Source organism: Lathamus discolor, chromosome 2 (assembly GCF_037157495.1).
Source record: "Lathamus discolor isolate bLatDis1 chromosome 2, bLatDis1.hap1, whole genome shotgun sequence".
Classification (NCBI taxonomy): domain Eukaryota; kingdom Metazoa; phylum Chordata; class Aves; order Psittaciformes; family Psittacidae; genus Lathamus; species Lathamus discolor.
In genome coordinates this window covers 42,509,034-42,529,315 of record NC_088885.1, presented here as the reverse complement: position 1 = coordinate 42,529,315, position 20,282 = coordinate 42,509,034, and the positions used below count along the sequence as shown (strand labels likewise).

General features: G+C 40.8%; 1 protein-coding gene across 1 annotated transcript in view; it reads right to left on the bottom strand.

Annotated features, from left to right (window-relative positions):
• Positions 1 to 20,282, bottom strand: part of GAD2 (glutamate decarboxylase 2) — a 40,292-nt gene that overhangs the window by 9,446 nt on the left and 10,564 nt on the right. Inside the window, exons 7-11 of the mRNA XM_065666608.1 lie at positions 18,757 to 18,872; positions 10,064 to 10,143; positions 5,947 to 6,001; positions 4,593 to 4,709; positions 3,393 to 3,457 (exon numbers count right to left, since the gene is read on the bottom strand). Coding sequence (XP_065522680.1) covers positions 3,393 to 3,457; positions 4,593 to 4,709; positions 5,947 to 6,001; positions 10,064 to 10,143; positions 18,757 to 18,872 — 433 coding nt within the window. The remainder of the gene's footprint in view (positions 1 to 3,392; positions 3,458 to 4,592; positions 4,710 to 5,946; positions 6,002 to 10,063; positions 10,144 to 18,756; positions 18,873 to 20,282) is intronic.

Here is a 20,282-nt window from a genome sequence, read left to right as displayed (position 1 = left end):
GCTTAATTTTAGCTTGGCTATGGTAATTCACACAATGGGAGGACTGGGTCCAAAATTATCACAGTAACAAACACAGAACTGATCCACCCTTCCACAAAAGAGTCTGATCCTGCCTCCCTTCAGGACACATTCATTTCAAAAAGAGCTGTCAGCCTAGATCTTGTGAACAAACAGGGTGCTGTTGCAATATAGCAATATAGGCAAGAGACATTAAGGATTGTGGCAAGGGCTGAATGGAAGATTGTCCAGTTGTTTATTATTTTAATTTTGTGTTATGCTTGACTGGCTGTTTTTAAATTACTATTATTACATATGATGATTAGCTGATAGATGTATACATTTGCATCCTATTTGGCAGGCTGTCAAGGATTCATAGTACACGGGATTTCAAGTGGTGCAGTGATTTGAGTTTTGATCATATAAATTGGTATGAATCAGTCAACTGCTACATAAAAAACTTAAAGGACCCAGGTAACTTGCAGGTAACACTTATGTGAACAGAGGTGAGCATGTTAGAATCTGGCAGTTTTTTCCTTTGTAGGACTTGGAAACAGAGCTGTAGGTTTATGCATATCTTTATAATTCCCTGCCAAATTGTTTCCACCCCTTCAAAGCAAGTAACTCCAATATCCACATGGACAGCGGGCAGCCCTTCTGTGTTTTCTTCTTTGCTATTTAAATGGAACTGTGCAAGTGCCTGATGCAAACTCTGTAGGGAACCATCTTCCACAGGCAACATCTGGCCACTTGGCTCTGCTTTTCAAGTATTTGGCAGCTTTTAATCAGCTCAGAGTCAGTCATCTGATTACAACACCAAAGCCAATGATTCTGAACATGCATCCAGGTCTGTGAATTTCCTTTGATATGTTACTGTTTAATTTTTATCTGTGCCAATGCAGAATCAAGCAGGAATTCTTTTAAGACATCTAGGCGATAGTAGTGGTATGGGTTTTCTCAAGTGAAAGGATTATCAACAACAACCAGATGTTAATTATCTGCCTAAAACATTTGATTAACCCTCAGGTCGCTCATTTCCCCAATTACATCCAAATACACACAGGAAAAAGAAAAAGTGAAATAAAAATCCACCATTTTTCATTTGTTATCAGTTATTCTGGGCTTCAATCATCGTAAATCGCTGATGGAGGCAAACAGTGAAGTAAAAAAGCTACAGGGATCTACAGATTTATTTTTTTTTAAAGCATCTCATGTACTAAAGCATGCTCGGTACTAAATAACTGAGCACCAAGTTCCTGTGCGATTTTCTGGCTGTGGGTCACAGAAAATAAAGAAGAAATTTTTTTCCCTTAGAGATCTTAAATGGATGAAAGAGATATTCAAGACTGGCAGAATTTGGTCCTCATACATCATTAAAAACAGACTGAGGTGCATTCACCGACCAGCTGCGGCCCCACGGAGGCTTCCCAGAGCCTGCATGGGACCACTCATGCAGCTGCAGACATGCTTTTCTCAGGTAGCTGTCATATCCTGCCCGCGACTCTCGGAGAGCGGCACCAGACTGAAACCCCTGATGGTGGCCAGACCTATCTGCAGCACAACCCAGGGAAAGTGCTTCCTTCATGGTGCCTTGGAGCAGCTTGAAATCTGCTCTGTGGGGACTCTAGAGCACAGAAAGAATGGTTCTGCAACTCCTCCTGCCTTTTATAGGAGTATGTTTACTGGACTGCCTGTTACCAGAAGGATGTGAGTACTCAGAGCACAGAGTGTTCCATTTTATGATCTCTCCCTGTACCTTACTTCGCTATCAAACACGAGTACCAGCTCCAGTTCTCTTCTATTCACATCTGTAGTGACTGGGTTGTACTTGAATATCTACCATGAAACAGGAATGTCCATAAAAGTTGTTAGTCTTGTTCTTGTTAGTTTGCTATAAAGGTATCCACGTTTGAGATTTGGACAAACTGAAACAAGCCCTGTCCATCAAGCAGAGGAACAGCACTGGAAATGACAAATTTCATTAATTCATTGCCAAACATGTGGAGATGGTGCCTATCAAAGCACTAGATAAAATCCAGTGGAATTCTGGGTCTAAAGCATATTATTTGGAAAACTCTCCAGTACAGATTCAACCTGAACTTCTCATTCCAGCAGAATCTGCACAGCAATTTGGGAGGCAAACTTTTGTTCTCATACTCTGTCCTCATCGGCAACTGGGTAAATTTTTTGACTTGCTGGGTATTCTGATGTCCTTTTAATGCACAAGATGTAAGTTTTGAGCGTTGGAGGCAGTCTTAATTAAATCAAATTCATAGAACCATTGGCGCCTTTCCAAATTTTGCATGTGAGATGTTTGAGAAAGGAACTGAATTATCAAGGTATCCTCCTAATCTTCAGGAACAGGATAAGGAAGTTGTGATTTTAATTGGCAAGGAACAGCAGTTCAGTTTAGAGATAAAAAAGGCAGAAGGGAGTAATAATTTACTCTCAAACAGCATGAGCTTTGGAAAATACACAAATGTGAGAGTGACTCCATCTAGCCCGGTATACTCTCTCTAGCAAGTGGCCTAAATAGGTGCCTTGGAAGAATACCAAACAGGGCAAGCACATACAAGCTTTCTCTAAATACTCTCCGAGCTCCCACTTATTTGTGGCTCACAGAATTCATGAATGGTTTTTTTCTGTTTCTCCTAAATCTTAACATCCTATAGCAAAGAGTTCTACATCTCAACTAAAAGTGTCTGAATAAGCAGCTGGTTTTAAGTTTAAGCTAAGTCCTTCCAGACTCTGAACTGGGCTGCTGTAATTTCTGTTCATCTGTGGCAGTTAACATTGGACTTTCTGATCTTAAAGGTGTTTTCCAACCTAACCGATTCTATGATTCTATATCAAGTTCATGAGCTCAAGACTACAACTGTGTATATATCCAGGCACACATTTACTGGAAGATGTCATTTACAGCTTGGAGGGGGGGTATTCTCTCCCGATATGCCAGAGTAGTGGTCATTGACTGCCAGGACACTTATCCAGACTGCAGGTGCATCCACCTTTATGCTCAAGACTTCACCATATGAAACCTCTAAGATTAATTCTTTAGAGAAATGCAGTTGCTAATTCATGCTGGATGCTGAATCAGAGAATGTTGCAGAAACCACTCTGGGCCTACAAATGGATGCTGCAAGGAATAGAAAAGCAAACAAGAAATGTCTGCTGTTTTTACTATAAACCAGCTTGGTAGCTACACTACTGTAGCACTGAACAAAGGCACTCAGCAATGCTCCTTCAACTGGAAGGACAGTTTGCATAATTTCTTCATATTGTATCTTGGAGATAACATTGATTTTTGTTTTTATTTATAGACATTGCCATGGTAATCACAAGTGGGTTTAAAATGCACTTAATAAATGTGTTTAATTAACATTAATAAATCATACCTTTCAACACCATTTAACTTCCATTTGTGTTTTCTTGACATCAGGAGCCCACCTCCCCATGCTCCCTAGAAGGCAAGACACATTATCTTAATGAGAACTCTGTTTTTCTCCATGGTGACATCTGTGCATTCAGATCAGTTTGGGGTTCTTTCCTTTTTCTTGCTGATATGGCATGTTCCAAAATGACCAGGCAAATGGAGCCTGAGACATTAACTGTGCTAACAATTTTCTTCCAGTAGCTTGGAGGCAGCAGTTTATAGCCCATAATCTGAGTGCCCACCCTTATCATCCTGCTATTCCCTACCTCACCACCTCCTCTGACACACACACTGGGCTTCCCCATGCTGCAATTAATGACTTGCAGAGCTGCCCCGAGGTGGGCTGCCTTTCCTCCTTTAGTGACAAAGTGATGATAACAAACCAGGCTGGGATTTCAGCTGCTCTCATGAGTTTTTGTCGTACTTCCGACCACTACTGCTTACTGCTTGCCCCTTACTTATTTGCTTGCTCACACAGATCTGGGACAAACAGGCCTTTCACATGACTCAAAGTACTTTAAAGTACATACAAATTCTTCTTTTGAATTGGAGTGATTTTGGCTGACACAGTAATCCAAGAGCAAGATGCTCAGCCCTCTGGAAACTCAATTACCAAGCCATTTTTGGGAGAGAATTTGCAAAAATGACACAAAAGCCATTAGAGGGCTGAAAGATGATCCTTTAGAAAGATTTATTGGCAAGAGCTCAGATGAAGCTGAGTAGCCAATCTGATAAATTTCTCTAGCAGTTGCATTAACCTGTTCAACAATTTGTGGTACTTTATTCTAGACAAATGTAGGCTTTTCTTTATGTATTTATTTTGTAGCTGCTGCAGAAATGGAGCCAGTGCTCAATATGCTTCTTATGTATTTCTTGTACTAATAGCATTTAGAGGTAAAGCTGAAGGTCAAAAGTATTCAAACTTGGTCATCTTCAGTGCCCCAGTTGCTTAAAAGTACTGCACAGCCACAGCTCCTAAAATGTCCCCCTGCCCTGAGCCCTTCTGAGTGGGAAGTCAGTGCTTGGATGTTAGGCTTAATTACAGAAACCAAATACAACTGATTTTGTACAAGCTAACACTGTCCAAAATGCTAATTAATTAATTAATTTATTAATGTTAATACACCTTATAATCCAGCCCCCCTCATAAAATGATACTTACATCCACATGCATCCAGATTTTGTACTTCTTGCAGATGTCTGCAATAGCTATGAGAGGATCGAATGCCCCATACACTGTTGTCCCAGCTGTGGCACTCACCAGAAAAGGAACAAATCCCTGCAAGAAAGCGCAGAGGCATTTGGCAGAGCGCTGCACCCTCCTCAGCCTGCAGCACCCCCAACTCCTGCGTGCTGCCTCCACAGTGAGCCCACAAGTGTCTCCTAGAGGACATCCCTGCTACAGTTACACCGGTCTTTTACTTTAGCTGCTAGTGGTACTATAATTTCTACCTTAAGGTGGCAGCAAACCTCCAAACCAGCATCCTTCATTTATTAGGATGCATGAGACAGATGAAGGCTTAGAACAATTTTATTCCACACCACCTGCCTGAAGCAAACAGGTCTGCTCTTCATCTTCATGATGTCGTGTAAAACAAACCTCACCCAAGCACCACAGTGCAAGAAGCATCTCTGAAGGACTGTGTGCTGGGTTGCATTATTAGCTATCCCAGAGAGTGCCTGAACACATGGTGGTCCAGTCCTGTCACTGGGAGCGCCATGTCTGGGGGAAGTGCACAGGGGAGGTGTGGAGCTCGCCTCTAGCTCCATTCCTTGCGCAGAGGCAGGAGACAGCTCTTTTTGAAGAGAAGACAGCAAACTCTGTAAGGGCCAGGGACCATCTCTTGCCTTCCCTCTGCTAAAGCCTGTGTCTCACACAGGAGCACTCACTGTTTTTGCACTATGATGTCTTTGGTCTGCCATTTTTATATCAGTGTTTCATTCTAAATTCATTTGTACTTATATTGATTTCATAAACAGTAATCTGAGCAACAAAAGTGGAGTGTTTAGACTAGGGTTTAAACTATCAAAACAGTCTAAACTTCCTTCTGTGACTGTCAGCAAGTTTGAGTGGCACTCATGTCATTTTGCCTTATTTTTTATCTCCTGTATTGCCTTTCTTTGAAAAAGTGAGCTTTTAATGAAGATTTGTGTTATTAATTTGATGAGTCTATGAGCAACACTTTTCATGTGTTAAAATACATACAAAGTCCTCAGATGATTACTCTGGTCTTGTCAATAGCTGAGTAACTGCGTCACAGGCTAATATAAAAAAGGGAAGATGTTATGCAGAACAATATATTTAAATAAAGCCAAATAGCTCATGGAGATTATGAAGTAGCTCTAAACCTATTTTCTCAGCAATGCTTGCCTCACTAATTGCCAGTCTATGTTAACGGGCAAGCCAGTGTTATTTTACCAGGGAAAACAAAACAACTAGCTGTATCGTTCGTGCTTGGTTTTGTTTGTTTGTTTGATTTTTTCTTTTTTGGAAGCAGAAAAGCTAGTAAACTTACTTTTTGTTTGGCTTCAAGGATTCTTCTTTCAAGGTCTGATGGGATCATTTTCCCTCTGGAGCAAGAGAGAGTTGTATTAATAATTTGATCTTGAAATCAGCTCTTGCTGTTAATTCTTCGCTTAATAGGAAGCCCAGAGAGAAACAAAGTGACTTTTTTGCCCAAGGGTTATACAGCTTTGAAGAGTGCAGAAAGACTCTGTCCATTAGTTTGAGTTTCTACCCTAGTTATTTTGTCAACTAATTTGCATCAATATGGTGATGGTAACTGAGAGAAGTTATCTTGTGGCTACCCCCATTAAAGACTGATGCTACTCCATGGAACCTCCTGTTCCTGAAACTACAGTCCTATGAATATGCTCCAGGCTCCTAAGGAGAGGCTCAGCCCACTATCCCAGGAAGCATACTGTGTGCCAAATCCCATGGTTCCCTTCCAGCAGGCACAGAAAATGCCAGCTGAGCTGCATGGCCTTGAGCAGCGCGAATCAGCTCTGGTGTAAGCAGTCACCTCTCTGTTTCCATCCTGGGGATGAATGAGTTTCAGGCAACTATTCCAGTTTGGTGCATTACATCTTTGCATTTGCTTGCACCGTGATAGGAGAAGAAGCCACCAGTACAGATGCATTAAATGCACTGACAGGTCCTTTATATTGACTGTATTTGCAACACCTTTAGTATGAACCATTTACTGAGATTCAGACTCCATGGTATAAGGCTTGAAGGCTAATTTATGAACTACCGTCAATGGATTAGGTGCAAGCTAGAACAGTGCTGATACTGAATATTGAGGTTAATGTTTTCTTTGCTTTAGCCACAAGCAAGACTATCTAAGAAAAGAGTATGCATAATGGCAATACAAACATGGCAGCTGCTCACATTAGAGGAATAATGTCTTCACTGGTTTGGATGTTGTCCATTTAGACTAACGCTATTTTTTTAAAGACTTGTTCAGATTTTTTGGTTCACTAAGCATTGATTTCCTATTGCTATAAAAAAAAAGAGCAATCTGTATTAAAAATCCAAATAGTAGTTTCAGGGAAAGTAATAAAAACATTAGCTTTTGTTTTGATTTTGTACAAAAAAAAAAATGAAGTGTTTTCATGACATTTGGATAGATGAAAATTAAAAAACAATAAAAAAATAAAAAATTCTTGTAATAAGATACTACCAGTTTTTCTAAGCGTTCATCCCTACACAGCTCACAGTAAGGCATAATATTTTGGTAGAAATAATAAGTTTGTACTGCTGAGTTTTCTGCAAAATCTGTTCTGCATTTCACTTATTCAAAATACTGAAAGAATAACTGAAAATATTCTGAAAATATAATACTTTTAGAGAAGCTCTGAAAGCCTAAAAATCCCTACTTTTTCTCACAGAAGTTCAAGGAAGTTCTAAAGAGTATTCAACTCACTGTGAGTTTCCGCCAGTTAGTTACATGCACATGTTCAGAGAAAAGCAGTAGCTGTCTTATCATCAAAAACTGTTTCTGGCATCATAAGAGGAATAAAAAAAACCCAAACAAAAACCAAATCAAACAAAGAAAAAAAACCCACAAAACACAAACAAACAAAAACATGAAACAAAAAACCAACCAAAACCCCACAAAAACCAAAAGCCAACCAAACAAAAAACCCTCAAAACCAAACCAAAACAAAAAAAAACCCACAACAAAACCAAAACCCCACCAAATCCCATGCCAAAGGAAGGCAAGGGGTTCCTCCTCCAAACACAGATGTTGGTCTTTTAGCAGTTTCTAATGGATTGAGCTTGTGCATAGAAAAACAAGGAGCTGGGCAGATCCCTCCATTGCCCAGATTTTTACCAAGATAAGTGATTATCCAGCCCCTGGTCACATTGAGTATGTGCAGGAATTCACAGCCAGAAGAGTACAATGTCCAATCAGCATGAAGCTTTATCAAGGAGCAAGCAGTAGGTTGGCTTTCAGTATAGTCCAAGCACGTGCTGCAGCACAGAACACCCTCCGGCTCCAAATCTAGCAAGCTAGTCAACAACACTGCTTACTTGCACAGCATTTTCATGTGTTATCACCTGAGCTCAGATGACCTGCAACACTTAAGATACACTGCAAAACAACAGGTTTGTTCTTTCACAAGTCTTACCCAGACAATGTGGCAGGGAGTTGAATGAGATGTGCTAAATGGCAAATGTCTAGAGGCAGGAGGGCTGCCGGGTGAGGCAGAAGAGATTCAGAAGCAAAAGAATGCTGAGGACAGAATGAGTGTTGGTGTCAAGGTGTTCTATTATCCACATGTGTACACAGTCTTCACTGCTGCCACATAAGACTGAAGTGTTTTGACCCTTCCCAGCTTTCCAGTAACTGAAGGGGGCCTACAAGGATGCTGGAGAGGGACTCTTCGTCAGTGACTGTAGTGACAGGACAAGGGGTAATGGGTTCAAACTGAAACAGGGAAAGTTTAGGTTAGATAAAAGAAAGAAGTTCTTTACTGTGAGGGTGATGAGGCATTGGAACAGGTTGCCCAGAGAAATGGCAAATGCTCCATCCCTGGCAGTGTTCAAGTCCAGGCTGGATGTGGCTTTGAGCAACCTGTTCTAGTGGGAGACTACTGCTACCAGTATGTCTCCATGGTAGTAAGAGGCAGCAGAAACGTATGGTTGTCCAGTCTGGGGTATGAGCAAGAACATGATTTTCTGCACATTTTTCTGGCTTAAAAGTCATCACACATTTACACTGTACAGCAAAACTAGACAAATTTTGTCAGTGCAGGTCAGGATGAGGAAGAGCCAATAGGAAGCATTCCTCGTTGTGCTGGAAACATCAAAATGATGTCATGGTGTTCCTTCGCTCTCCCACAGGTCCACATCTTCATGGAGGGTTGTCTCCACCATGCCAGCTCATATCCTGTGCTAACAGCCTGCTTTGTCCTGGTGACATCTGTTGAGATTTTGTGAGACATGCAGTAATCCTGCTGTTTACTTCAGGGTGGGCAGGGTAAGCATTGTGGTCTTCAAAGAAAATTATCACACTGAATTTGCACAAGAAGAAAAGGAAGATGCCACTTCATTGATCCATGTCTGTCTTCAGTGAATAGAAACAACTGGATGTTTATTTTGATGTGTGTTGGTTGTGCTGATGCTGTCATTAATTCTTCGCGGTGTGCTTAGTCTTTTGTTAATAAGTCAATATGCAGGCGCTGTGCTTAGCACTGTGAATTGCTTAGTTGGTGCTCTTCTTTTAATGTGGGAGCAGAATACTTTAATAGCAGTTAAATCTTCCATTATGCTAAGCCCATAAATAATTCAGTACCTTATAACTGTGATATTTGGGATTCACTGTAAGAGCATTTTATATTGAAAAGATTCTCAGTAGAATCAATAAAGATTCATTCTATTAATTTTTGTCACACAGAAAGTTTTTCCCTAAAACTGAAAATCTCCATCATAACATGTTGATTTTGTTTTTCACAGTGAATCAAAACTTTTTAGTGGGTGAGTTAAGCAAGAAGTTATCTACCACTGATTTTGTAGAGCCTGTGGGACCTGTAGGTTAGGTGCCTGCTGCACTACTCCTTTCCATGGGCCATCATCCTCCTCTTGGCCACAATGCTGCCAAGACCATTCTTTCTACATCCCATCACAAGGGTGTCTCCTTCAAGTGCTATGCAAGAAATGTTGTCCAGCTGAGTAAGATGGTGGGGGCATGAATTAATAGAATTACATTTGCCCCTCAATATTTTACTCCTATAAAAGGCCCACTTTAGCTCGTTTTAATGGATCAAAATATGAGTCTCTAAACACTCTATTTTGACCAAAACATGGTTCTTCCTGGTTTCTTAGCTGAACATGTAAGGAATGATTGCTAGTTTGGCACTTTGTTTCATTTCAGAATGAAAGAAAAAGAAGTATCAGAAATCCCTGAGGAAGGCAACTTTTTTGATGAGATCCAAAACCTGACTTGTAAAGAAGCTACTGGCAGGGCCAGTTCCTCAAGTGGGGTTGGTCAGTGTGAGGCAGGTGAAGATGACAGTTCTACAATGAATTATACCAACTGCCGGCCGTGTTCTATATGCTTTCTTTGAGCTGAGCACCTGATGATCCTCTTCCGATAAAAACGAGACGCATCTGGCATCCCTACTTACCTTTCATCACATCTAATCAAAATCACACTATCTGTACCAATACCCAAGGCTGCAGCTCCTTTCTTCACAGAAAAGTGACTCTGAAAAAGAACATTTTTTATTATGTATTATTTTTACAATTATTTCCTGTCTAATTTAATACGAAACACTACACTCTTGCAAGCCCTTTAGCAACTAGCCCCACACAGGCAGTAATTCTGTTCATATTCATTTTGGAAACCTATCACTGTAATTTGAGGCTTCATACCAGGTCACTACAGTCAATTAGAGAAACAGCAATCACTCTATAATCTGGATTTACTCTGGGAATATTAAATCCATAACTGTGACTGATAATGGACCCAAATTCTGTCCTTGATGCATACCCGCAGCTTCTATTGCTTGTACGTATTCAGTTATGAACTTGGTTTACTGAAACAAAAAATTCTTCCCTAGGGACATAATTTAGCTTGTGACATCCAGAGTGATGTGCTTCTGCTGTGTAACTTCTGGCCAAATAATATACTGAGAGAAATTGAGATAGGAAGCCTAATTGTGATCTCATGCCAGTGAAACCTAGTAAAACTCCAATTAATAAACAGAGCTACAGCAGTTTAAAGCCAGAACTGGGCTATTAGTAAGACTATTAGTTAATCTGTATGTATAAAATAAAATGTGGATATCATATACTGGAGTACAAGTCAGCCTAATTTTCTCTAGCTCATAGGACTTAACTCCTGAGCCAGTCCTGGTTTGTAATTTTAAATCCCAGTGATTATAATAATGAACTAGTTTTAGATCAAATTATACCTCCAAGAATCTGATTTTGTATTAACTTTTTCCCAGTTGTAACAATATTGTCGGAAGTAATTTTAACTACAGATTATTAAACTTAAAAAGAAGGGCAATTGTTTGTGTGTACTATAGTACCATTAGCTTAGGATGTAACACTATTAAAAAGATCATGAAAATCAAAATCTAACAGGGCTTTTTAGGTGTCCACAACCTTAAAGAAGAAAGGAAGACATATACTCTGCAGAAGACCACAAAGCAGAGAAGTAACCACTATTGCTTTGCAAAGGGAGTATTTGGCTTCAACGGTAATGTGAGCAGCAGAGAGCTGTAGAGAGAGACGGACATCATGGTTACACGTCTGCTTCACCTTAAGGCTGTGAAGTCAGTGGGATTTCACTGCGTGCTAAAGGGCTCTGTACATAATGAACACTTTGAGAAATGAAAATCAATTCTAAACCAACTCGATGTGAGAGGAAGAAGTCTCTTCCCAGCCCTACGGGTGTCCCTGAGCCCCACGATGCAGCAGTGCAGATTTATGAGAGCAGGGAGGAGAAGAGGCCATGAGAAGACTACTGGCAGGAGAAGGTTTATAAAAATTCTCAAGTTTAGGAAGATATCTTTGAACTTTGCGAAAACCAAAGAAGAGCTAGAATATTGCCACCATAAGGACAGTTCACTGATATGCTGTGTAAAGCTGGAACTGGATTTCTATACTTAAAAAAAAATAATGTTTTTATTCCTGTATTACACAAACTGATGTGCACATACTACATAGTGTAATATATAAATACGGATAGAGATGTAGGAGTGAAGAGTCACAGATACATTTCACTGGGTTTTGAGTCAATGACATTACACTGATTAATTTTGCTTCTTATTCCATACTCGTTGAAATAGATTTACTATTATAATTTGTTTTTCTAATAGAAAAATAGAACTATTTAAAGTGCCTTGAGAAAAAAGAAAATACAGATTTAAGTAGTTTACTATGAGAAAGAAAATTAAGCCCATGTGCTCAAAGACATCATCCACTGGAATATGGCCAGGCTCAGCTGCCTCATTGAGAAGTCTCATGGCACTGCTAAAGCAGCACTGGGGGAAAATAATTAATGTAGTGCTGATAGCTTGGCTGCCTGGAGGCTTTTTACAGACTGAAGGGAATACAGCAGTCAGGAACCAAAACAGGTTTAGGGATAAATTGGGAAGAAATACAGAAATCTGTGCACAGAAGGGCAAATGCAATTACAATTTCTAAACAAACTTTGAACATGATATTATCAATCTGTGTATACAGTCACAGACATATGACTGCTGTTTTGTTTTTTATGTCTTAAGTTAACATCAGAGGAATTAGTCCAATTGCCTGAAAAGCTCTGAAAGAGCTAGGCTGAAAGTGAAAATGGAAAAGATACGGTTTTAAGAGCAAAGAAAACTTTACTCATGATAATGAATGTTAAATTTTGGGTTAATATTCCTGGGATGGTGCTGGAAATCTGGTTGCCTGTGTAATATAAAGGTAAACATAGAAAAATATAAAGGTCAAAGAGAAGGAAAAGTTTGCACAAATAAGCCTGATTAGGCAGAACTAATGGGGAAAGGGGACGTTAATCATGACCCCTTCGGGAATATGGGGCTACAGACTGTTCGGTGACACAAGGAAGTGGGCTTGAACATCATCTTTCACAACATGGCCATGTAAGATTTATGCAGATCTGAAGTCTTCAGGTGGGAAAACCAGGGTCAAAGAGGGAGGATGGGTCAGACTGCCTGATGCTGGTCTTGAATGAAAAACCAGCTAGGAGAAGCTGGCAAGTCCAGGGTTTTACCACTGTCCTGTGATTGCCAAAGACAGGAGGACACAGGGTGGGAACAGGCTGTCATGGCATCTTTCTCCCTCCCTCCCTTCATGCACTGCAAAAGGGTGCATGGAAGACTACAAACGCACCCCCCAACAGAGCGGGACCTCAGTTTTTCTCTGAAAAGAAATGTGGTTAAAGTTCAGTGGTTCTCAGAAAATTCTCAGAAGGAGAATGCATAAAGAATTAGCCAATATTAGTGACAAAAGCATATTATCGATCAGAAAATACACTGGTGATTTTGAGCCATGGGAATTTGCCCTTTGTCTAATATTTCAAATGCTGTTAAGAACAGGTCTGCTTGCCTAATAGTAATTTTTTTCATAGTTAGCTTTGCAACTAAAAACACAGGGTTTTTTTACTTCCAAAACACAGTGTAAATTTATTACAGGTGCAATAATGAATAGGCTTACTGGAAAAAGGAGGAACTAAAATAATTAAAAATGTTATGATGAAAACGGTTTTTTATCTTAAATGAACAATGCTTCAATACACAGATGCTTCTATTTTTGTAGCTTGGCATGGTTGAAGCTGTCAGGAAGACCCATCCTAATTCCATGAGCTGGTTTTTCAGATTGCAGTTTCTCCTTGCTCACATAAATCCGGAGTGGCACAAGCTTTGTGGAGGGCTAATGAGAGGCAGTCAGTTCCCAAAAGCTGATCAAGCTGAGCCATCCAGCAGCTGAATCCTCTGGCTGGCAGCCTGGTCCCTGGCAGACCTGGACCCTCAGCCTCACCCCATCAGCCACCCACCAGCAAAAGATGTGAACAAACATTCTGCTCCAGCTCTCCTAGACTTTAAGCAATGTGGGATCCCTGGATGTGTAGGCTGGGCTCCTTCTATCTTAGTTTTAATCATCTAAACATGCGTGGCTGGTCTAGGCTTGCTGTCTGGGCTCCTGCAATAGTGGGGAAGAAAAACCACCTCCAGAAGGCACCTCATTCCCAAGGTTTTGGCACCCATTTTAAAGTAGGATGAGGTGTCTTCTGCAGATCTTGCTCTCTTTTTGTCAGCTATAAAAAGTGTGCGGACTAATTCAGATTTAATGTTTACACTTCAGGTGATTAAAGTAGCATGACCTGAGTCCTGTCTTTAACATGTAATTGTAAGCTACAGCTTTTCCTTCAATTATCTACAAAAAGATTAGACTGTGTCCCATCACATTTTTAAATACATGTTTCCTATTGTTTTCTGTAGCTACTGCTATTCAGTTTTCAAAGTTATTGGCTAATGTCAGGAGAGAAATGAATGTATCAGTGTTTCTGCACAACATACTAATACTTCGCATTTTTTTAATGCGTGACTTCATCCTGCTTTTCTACCACACTTGTTTTTCCAGTAAGGGTAATTTTACAGCATTATCTGTGAATAAGAAATGTTGCACTGAGCTCAGGAGGATCCTGTAGCAGTGTAAAAGTCACAAGTTGACTCCTATCCCAAATAGGGTGCCCTAAAGCGGTGTTTTTCTGGATAATGGTTTTAGTTTGATTTGAATGGTGCTATTTGAATTAAGTTGCTCCTCAAATAAGACCAAATTTTCACTGTTTCCACCTTGCTTCAAATATCAACAAAATATACTTTTCTAGTTATTATGCACTGGGTAATTCAAAGCAAGAATGCACATATCCATGAGTTTGATTCTTAGTTTCCTTAGGTGGAAACAAAACTCCTTCCCACTCGCACTGTATGCTCCGAAATATAACTTACACTGTCATCATTCATGCTACCAAATGGAAAACATTATCTCCAGGCTTCTCAAATCCTTCCCTGGAAGCCCAGCCACACAAGTCATGCCTCGGGCCACTTCTTTCATGTAGCAGTCGTGCAAACTGCCTCCTAAGCTGCCAGCCAGAGGACAATGCTGCCTGCCATGGAAGCAGTGGGACTAAAGATCAGCTTTTCATTTTGTGCAGATACCTACCTAAAATCTTCCGTGGGCTGTGTGAAATGGAGGTCTATTGAGCTGTTTGATTTGAAACAGAAGTCACTTCTTAATTTCCTTCTGCCTCAAGTGCCAAGAACCTCCACATTAGGTTTCAGAGACTGTTAGACAAAAACTTTTCCAAAGCCACTCTTCTCCCACAGCTGTCAGTGTAGTTTGCTGTATTGCCTGCAAGTAGTGGGGCTTATCCGCAAGGGAAAATCAGCATGCACAAAGCTGAAGCAGTGATTTATTGCTAACTGTCTCCTTTGATCTAGTCGCTGTGTAGATGTTGCTTGCACTATTGCTGTGAAGGTGCTCCCCTACCGCCACAGACAATCCACCTCACGCAGGCACTCCCCATGTTCCTGAGATGAGGTCCCTTCAAGTATGTGTGGCTATATAGAATATGACCTTATACCTGAGCAGCCAACAGCCCCTCGCTTCACATGGATTCCAGAGCTGCACTCCCAGCGAAGCCTCAGGCACAAGCTAGGTCACCCCAAGAGAGTGCAAAGCGGGTGCCAGAAGCAGACAGAGCTTCTCTGTGTCCCCTTGGGTCTCTAAGTGTGCAAAGAGGTCCCTTATTGTCAGATCAGACTCAATCACCTGCCAGTTCTTATTCTGCATTTTCTTTTCCAGGACTACAACAGGAGTTATATTGCTATTTCTCTGGTGAGCGCCTGACCACGCACTCTTCCCTCGGGGAGTGCTAGAGGGGTGGGAAATAAGGAAAGCCGATGTGGACAACATAAGCACTATTGTTAAGTCTTGCTGAGTTGAAGGACAGAGGAGATGAAGAAATTTATATGCCTTTCCAATTATGCCCAACTTTTTTCTCCTTCTCCGAACTGTGGATCGAGTCTGTATAGCCCCTAATTAAATACCAAATCCATGGAAAAACTGAAAGTTTCTTAAGCTATTTTTATACTACAAATAAAAATGCCAAAGGCTGATTCGCAACCCAACTTGTTCTCTACAGCTGAACTTTCCTTCTCTACACCCATTTCCTCATCAGGGTAAGATGACTTTGTCCTTTTTGCCTGCTAGGGGTTATACCTGCCCCATACTATTCCCAGCTACTGTTGGATTACTGTTGTTCAAGAGTGCTAGCTGGCCAGGTCAAAATCACAAGAAGGAATGGCTTAAAATTCAGCAGGACTCAGCTTATAGACAAATGGATCAATAAAAATATTCTGAGAAGGCAGCTCTCCCTTTCAGCCACTTTCTCCACACTGATAAAGGGATGTGCTCAGCTGAGCACTCACAACAACCTAAAGCTAATGTGCTGGGACACAGGAGGAGGCCTTCATCTTACAGTTTTTGCTGTGTTTGAAACAATGGACAAAAATAGGTTTTTATGACTGACATCCATCACTTTTACCCCTCTGAGTCAAGGTCTCTTCTATCATAAGCAGTCCAGAACAGCTTCCCTGAAGAACATCACTTTGCTCTTGCACTGGTGCAGATCAAAGCAGTGCACTGATGATGCGCTACAGAGGACTGAATTATGTCCTGAGCACAAGTGCATCTCAGTGAAATTATACCTGGGCCAAGACTAATCCAAGCAGTCATGGCGTATTTCGCTGTCACTGGTGAAACAAAACCAAACAGATTCAGAGTGACAGGTAAATCACAGTCCTACTGAACAGATCAGGGAAGATCTGCTTGCTGGGAGTGTACATAGCTGGAATAGTCACATAACCTGGTTTAGGTGTCTAATGTAGGTTGAGTATATCAGGAGGCTGATCTCTCTGTGTGGTAAATGCACAGAAGTAGGTGAACACCTCCCCACTCCACTCCCTCACCTCCCTGAAGGTGATCTAGAACATCTAAATTAAGGAATATTTAGGCTCCTAATTTGGATGCTCCGGGTTTCTCTCCAGAGATGCCTCTCTTCACTGGTCGTGCAGAGAGTGAGGCTCCTAATTTAGGAACATGATGCGTTCCTAAATTAGGAAGGGAATTACTTAGGAGCTGTGAATTACTCCTCCCCTCCTTTCTCCCCCACTAGCAGCTGAACCTGTCATGGTATCAGACTGAGGCCAGATTCTGATTACAGTAATACTGGTGGCAATTGTGGCATAACTTTATTCATTTATAATAATGGAAGCTTTAGACTGGTAGAAATGAAAATAAAGTCTGGTCTGTGATGCTGAAACTCTTATCTGAGGCCTGCTGATACTGAATCTTTGCTTCTGACTGAAAATTTTGAGAGCAAAATCTCCAAGTTTCAAAACACGTACAATAGCTTTAAGCTTTGTTTACTATTATCCCACATGTGCAAAGCAAATGCCAAATGATAGTATCCCACTTACAGTCTGCTTGTTCCATGGCTATCGTCTTACAAGAGCATGTAACTGTGACAGACAGAAACCAAAATCAGGTTGGGGAGTCTAAACTTCACGTAGATTGTCAGCACGGTGTGATAAATGAGACGAATGACAGCCTCCTATCTTAGTGTCTATTCAGGTTCTACACTACATTTCCTATCTAAAATGGGACTGTACTTATAGGCCTCTGCAATTCCTGTGAAACAGCCTCTGCTGTTTTGAGGGTTAAATCCTGACCCTATATCCTCTGGGCAATTAAGGGTTAAAGGGTTCTGCCTTCACATTGTGTGGTTTCTTAAGTTCCCTAGAAGACGTGCCATTGCATACTTTATAAAAAACTTGATAGAAGAAAGGACAAACCTGAAATTTCAAGATACTTCTAAAATTTAACAATTTCAGATGCTGTTCTATGGATTTTCCAGTATATTTGATTTTGGAATGTTTAATTTGCTATGGGAACTGCTTCTTCCCTGGCATGAAAACACAACTATTAAAGCTCATTTCATTATTTTGAGGCTGATAGCACAATTTGGTTCATTGTTTAACATTCTATCACTATGAACACAATGACATTCTCTAATGATTAATAGAATTTGTTATTTTAAATAATCATGCTGAACCTTATTTGCAAGACTTATTAGGTCTGTAACTTCCATATGAATAATGCATCTCTAGCTGTACAGCCAGCTTTGGAGAATTGCTACTCATTTGTAGAATACCCTTCTCTTTGACTGCTTTAAGGACAACTGCTCTGCAACGCGCCGCCCGCAGTTGTGTTATTACATCTCATCCTAATGCCAGGAAAGGCATCCTCAAAGGGATTTCCTTTTAGATATTTCTGATTTTAGACTTCTTGGGACTCTTTGCTCTTCATACTTGCACGGAATGGAAACAGGCTTTCTGAGTAAGTCAAAAAAGGCAGCCAGGAGGATGTTGTTACCTCACATGGACAACATCCTGCTGAGCCTCAGCCATGGAAGAGGCCTTTCTGGCTGAGCCCTTACAGCTAGAGAGAAATTTTGAAAGGGACCATGAAGCCCAAAGAGAGCTCACCGGCCATCCTGGATATAACCCTTCCTCTTCTCCTTCCCCTTCCTCCTGCACATGCATTCTCCACTATAAGCTGCAAGGATTTTTAAATGACCATAAAGCCAAAATAAACTCCCCAATGAGTTCTGTATGGCTGTTCAAAGAGCAAAATACTTTGTGCCTCTCCCATATCGGACCACTCTGGTATCTATTTTGCCCACCTCCCCTCTTCGCTTGCACTACCAGCTCCCATCAATGCCTGTGCTGAAGCTTTTGCCCACAGGCAGAAACCCACATCAAAGTCTAGTTCCCCACTGTACACCACAGCTGATCTGCTGTACACACACAGAGCATTTCTGTACTACTGTCTTCATGTATGTTATCACCCTCTCATTAAATAACATCAGGAGTGGTTTCAGCTAGAAACATTTTGACTCAAAGTGATTTTCTGTTCCCCCAGAGTGACCTGAATAAAAGACATTCCTTGCAAAAATTGCTGAAGCCTGATGATGAGCTCTCTTTCTCTAATGTGGTGCTTACCACTCACACCGGTATTATATAGGCACAAGTGAGAGCAAAATAATGGCAGTGGCTTGTTCAGACACAGATAACAGCACAGCTCATCCTTCTACATATCAGAAAGCCAGCTCATTCCATTTTTCTATTCCCAGTGAAGGAGTAACAGAAATGAGGACAGTTGGCTACAAATTCCCATTCAGTTATTCATCATAAATTCATACAAGCAGATGCAACAGATAGGAAAAAACAGAAACACATACATGTTCTGATGTGAAGGCAACCAGTCTGGGAATAGCTGCCATTCCTTTTTCTTTAACTTCTGGGAACATCTTGAAACGTGCAATCAACATAGCATACATGTTAGATATGGCACCACCTGGAGTCCACAGTAATATACTGTTACTTTTTCTATGCATTGTCATATCATTGCAGAACAAACGACAAGTCTTGCTACAGATTTTCTGACTCTAATGCTAATGTTTCTGCTGCATGGCAGAAACACAGATTCTTCTTCCTGATGCCCCTCACAGCTGGGTTGCACAATAACAGAATCTACTACTCCCAAATAGCAATTTAGGCAAAAATAGTACTGCAAAAAAGTGACTGGAGCTTCCTTTCATCCTCATTTTTTTCTGCCCTTTCTCTTTCAGTCCCCAATCTTATATTTTCATATGTCATCAACACATAGTCCCCACTCTGTTCCACCTCCCAGGCAGACACCTTACAAGGCAACTTCCTAAGGGGCTTCCAAGTGAAACCTAGTCTGTGCCTTCCCCTCCCAAATCAGGGTGGCGTTTCATGCCCTGGCTCTGAGGAAACCCACACAGTGAGTCCCAGTAGACATTATCTTCTGGATAACTGGAGTTTGGGGAGGGAAGAAAAAAGGAAAAGGGTCATTCTGACACATACTTTTCTTTTTATTTGTCCTCTGATGGGAACAAGTTAAAAAAGCTAAATGTCCCTAACACCAGCCATAAAATCTCTGGCATACGCTTACTTAAAATACCTATTTTGAGATGGATACTTTGCCCGCTTCAAGATGGGTATTGGATGACAGCTCTGCAGTACTTTGTTCCCTTATTTCAATAGTCAATGCATAAATTAGAAGCAAGCACTTTCCTTTTCCTTTAAAAGACTTTTACAAACTGAGTCTTTGTGCTCACAGTGGAACAATGTTTGGCTATACATTAATGCTGCATGAGCACTATGGGAATATAATGCAGAACCTGAGGCAGACTCTGAGTACTTTTATGTATGTATGCACACAAACACACTCTCGCACATACACACACATAAAATCCACCAGTTTTATCCTGTATATATACTATATATATATACAGACTGATTATATATTAATATGTATATTCATATAAAGTAAAAGCGTACACTGATCATGGTTTTAGGGTTTTAAATGAACAGGTCAGAATGCAGCTGAGGTAGAGTTTAACTAACCCAACTTTTAACTACCTAAAAATGGAGTGAAGAGCACAAGACATGCACTTCTAGAAGACGGCTCAGCTCATCCTAAGGTAGCTGTTTGTGGTAAGTGGGATGACTTGCCCTGCAGACACAGACATCCCTCTCCCTTGAACATATGGCAGCAGTTGTAACTAGCCCTGGGTAGACACCCAACACTTGGATAGCCAAGTGAGATAAGAAGAGATAATCCACCTTTTAAGCAGATCAGTGTAGCTCTGGTGAAAGCAGCGACATTACATAGTGTTACACCAGCAGGTATATGTGCTGGGAAATTTAACAATGTTTTGATTTTTGTAAGATTTGTATT